The sequence below is a fragment of the Zerene cesonia genome, chromosome 6, assembly GCF_012273895.1.
Source record: "Zerene cesonia ecotype Mississippi chromosome 6, Zerene_cesonia_1.1, whole genome shotgun sequence".
NCBI classification, from domain to species: Eukaryota; Metazoa; Arthropoda; class Insecta; order Lepidoptera; family Pieridae; genus Zerene; species Zerene cesonia.
This window is the reverse complement of record NC_052107.1, coordinates 776,014-780,206: the sequence shown is the minus strand read 5'-3', so window position 1 is coordinate 780,206 and position 4,193 is coordinate 776,014. Positions and strand designations below refer to the sequence as shown.

General features: G+C 35.8%; 1 protein-coding gene across 1 annotated transcript in view; it reads left to right on the top strand.

Moving 5' to 3' along the window:
* LOC119840566 (moesin/ezrin/radixin homolog 1-like) overlaps positions 1 to 4,192 on the top strand; it is a gene marked incomplete at its 3' end in the record, with an annotated part of 30,536 nt that extends 26,344 nt beyond the window's left edge. The window contains exons 5-7 of the mRNA XM_038367254.1: positions 2,499 to 2,621; positions 3,461 to 3,631; positions 3,992 to 4,192. Of these exons, the coding sequence (XP_038223182.1) occupies positions 2,499 to 2,621; positions 3,461 to 3,631; positions 3,992 to 4,192 (495 nt within the window). The remainder of the gene's footprint in view (positions 1 to 2,498; positions 2,622 to 3,460; positions 3,632 to 3,991) is intronic.
* Position 4,193: the final 1 nt, after the last annotated feature.

Below are 4,193 nucleotides of genomic sequence, written 5' to 3'. Positions count from 1 at the left end.
TGACAGATTCGAAATTCAAATGTAATATTTTTTTATAATTAAGTGTAACAGTATTTATGGCCAGACTAAGTATACCCAAAAGCTTAACAAGACATTTCTCCAACCGTCACGTAAATGTAAATGATAAATGTTAAAGCCGGAAACGATAGCGGAGAAGACGGTCAAATGCGTAACGACCGCTGTTAAGAAGTTGGTAACCCCGGAGGAGGATGACGAGGAAGCCGCGTATGACCGCGCTGACGATATGGTAAGACACGGTAGCGGGCTAGAGTTTGCTGTATTGCTAGATCTTAATGAAATGTGATAGAGATCAAATTTAACTGGCTAGAGAGACTTACGAAGCTTTAGGCGGACGAAAATACAAATTGAAAGTAGCCTGGAATTCTTGCAATTCCAAAGCAAGGATACAAGGTTGTATATCCATATTGTGGTTGCCTTAATGTGTGCGACGAATATTTGTTCTTCTTGCCTTTTATGGATCATTTAAAAACTAATGGCAGGTTATGTTTTGAGTAAGTAATACATCGAACTATGGTACTTGGCCTTACGCCACGGTATCGAGGCGTGACTGGGCACACGCATACCGGTTATTTGTATTATCCGTAAAAATTAAAAAAAAAAAAAACGATTCGATGAAGTCATTACAATGACACTAGTAATTTTAATCGATGTGTTATATAAGTGATTTCGATAATATTCTTCCGTATCTGTAATCATCTATGTGTAGTTCGACACTATGGGTAAATGTAGTTGGAAATCGAATAGTTCATATGAATTTACCAATTACCTCATAGAAAATCGTTATCAAATGATTTAGCATATGTTCACCATACACGTTCAAAGAATTATGGCCACATCCCGTCTCCACATTGCTATTTACGTTTTTACACTTATCGTCAACATGTGGTCCTTATAATTATGTAATACATGGTTTTTTAAACCTAAAAATTGAAGTTTCGTTTTCATTCGATTCACACCAATTGACGCAATTCGTGTCAAATAATATAGTATTGTCATATGCCACATGACCGGAATTTTTGATAGTACGACACAAACGAAAGTGAAATCTGCTTACTAATGATATGCTCTAATTAATTAATATTTTTGTGATGCGCACGTCATCAGGTAAAAAATTAAGAAGTACAATCATGACACCTAGAATGCGTCTTTATTACTTTATTAGATAACAAACTATACCTATCTGCTATATGGTTAATAATCCAACACCTAATATGAATGTCTAAAGAATTGCTCATGACTCACGAGTTTAATAGCTTCCTCTGTAGGCTAAGTAATAATTGTAGTTAGTAGCTATTTATACAGTACATTATCGCTATACGAATAGGCCCTAAAAGGCAAGTCAGTACTTATTTTCGGTGTATTTTGAATGCGATCGTAAAACACATTGATTTTTTCATCATCTAGCTTTCGTAACGGCTATATTATGGATCGGTGATTAAAAGTTTTTAGGTATTATGTAACTGTGTAACTCTGTACGAAAATCATGAACAAATATATCTGTTATCTACTTTTCGTACCCATAATACTACTGCTTGTTAACAGTAATTTATGAAGCTACTTTTTAACACTGTCGTCAAAAATTAAATAAAATATTATTTAATTCATTAATAACTTTAAATAATAAAAACTTATCTTCCACGATGGTATCTGCTATAATCGTTGGCATCGATCGGACGTTAAAGCAATTATGTGCATCATAAAATGGTTATATTTTATGTTCTTGGATGATTATAAAACTGACGCTGAATTGTAATTAATTATTGCCTTTTTAACGCTCACCCTGGATCACTTGGGCACGCAACGAAGTCAGGGTCGCTACCGTTCTCCAGATGGGTAAGAATTATCATAAGAAATGTGCTTTTTAATTTAATATAATAAAAAGAATTTAACAATTTCCCGAAGTTATGATTTGAGATTCTCTCGATGAACCTTAAATATTGTCTCTTATTTAATTGAGTATATTTTTCCAAATGTACCTTTTACAAGAATTTCAGGTCCTTCGAGTCAAATGTGTTTGTTTTTAGCTAATAGCTTTCTAAATCTTGTTCAATTATTCAAAATTAGTCCAAGACAAGCAAGCAAGTCCAAGACTAAGTCGTAAAACAATGTGGTCAATTAATTCAATTTAACTAATGTCTCTTCATTCAAGCATTAACTATCTGACCAATGAGCTGACAAAGCGAAATTCACATGGAGTTTTGTTGTAGCCTTGTCTTATGCCGTATTTAACCATTTTGAGTTTCATCTACACATGAAGTTGATGTCGTATATAAAAGGAAAAGTTTCGTTTATATTGTAGTTTGAATGCCGATAAAACGTGAAATATTCTTTATACAGGTTAGCTATGCGTGTTCTGGATCCAAATGTCACTTAATTTATTTGATTTGTTTCAATCTATGGAGTGCTCTACTATTATGGCCTTTTTATAAAATGTGAAATGTACAAAAATGCTTATATCTTCCACGTATCGCTTCCAGGTGATGCAACAGGACGTGAAGAAGGAGAACCCGCTGCAGTTCAAGTTCCGCGCCAAATTCTACCCCGAGGATGTCGCCGATGAGCTCATTCAGGAGATCACGTTGAAACTGTTCTACCTGCAGGTATTTGCACAAATAAATATAATATATGAACAAAAAAAAATAGGATAAAGAATGGCCAAGAATAACCCCCTTTTGTGTCAATGAAATCATATTTCTCATAGCAGTTATACAAACATTACATAACCGGTATCACAATACTATTTTTTCAATATACGAGTAGTGGGTAATTGAAGTTTATTGCTTGGAATTTAATTAAAAAAACTCATACCAATATGATAAACTTTTCAAATTACGTATACTTTTTTTATCTTGGTTTACTAATGATACGATTGCACGAATCTTACGTTCGGAGCCAAATTACTTAATTGCCAATCCAAACCCATATTTGGATACTTCTCTACATATTTGCATAAGTAATGGAATTTTCAACCGCAAAGGAATTCTGAGTGGGTATTTATTGTTGAAGCTTTCTGGTAAATGAATTATTAATTAAATTCTAGCAGAGCTAACGGTATTTATATGAATTTAAAATATTATTTTGTTTATAATGAGCAGTAAGAGATGACCGCGCGCGAATCGTTGTGGGACTATTACTGAGAAAAAAGCTGTGTTTTGTCACGGCTCCAATATTGGACAGTTTGATCAATTTATGGTGACTGTTTCCATTCAAATTCCATACTCTCCGTTGAATAGTAAATCTTAACCAAATTATTTTATTCTTCCTTTTCCAAAAGACTCAACCATTTAGTTCAGGTCACGTTTCTAAAGACTAAAGCTTGTAGGCAAGGTCAGTATTTTTCCTTGAGAGAATCGAGATCCAGGCACAAATATATATACACAAACAATTTCATTTTATGTACACCTCTCTACCGGACATAACTCCCAAACGTTACTTGCAGGTGAAAAATGCGATCCTATCAGATGAAATCTACTGCCCCCCCGAGACGTCAGTTCTGCTCGCGTCCTACGCGGTGCAGGCGAGGCACGGGGACCACAACTCGTCCATACACGGCCCCGGCTTCCTGGCCAATGACCGTCTGCTGCCGCAGCGTGTCACCGACCAGCATAAGGTATGTAATGGCAGGTTGTAATATAGTAAAAAAGTTTAAGGGTTTCAAAGATTGGTGTTAGAGTAGAGCTAGAAGATTACTTTTATATTAAATTGAAGTGTGGTTATGAAGTAATAGCATTTTCTAGAAGTTGAGTGTTATGCACTTATTCTCATATTCGGTATTATTTATTCAAGTCTATACATATAGGTGTTAGTACTAATATTAATGGTATTTCTCTATTGATTAGGCTAAAATCCTGCATGTAATAACGATTAACAATCATATCACATACATACGAGTACATATATCGGCTAATAAAAAAAAGTTTAGTTTGATGTGTATTATCAAGATATAACACTCCCATCTCTCACCCGCCAGATGTCCCGCGAAGAGTGGGAGCAGAGCATCACGAACTGGTGGCAGGAGCACCGCGGGATGCTGCGCGAGGACGCCATGATGGAGTACCTCAAGATCGCGCAGGACCTCGAGATGTACGGCGTGAACTACTTCGAGATACGCAACAAGAAGAACACGGAGCTGTGGCTCGGCGTCGACGCGCTTGGTCTCAACATATACGAGA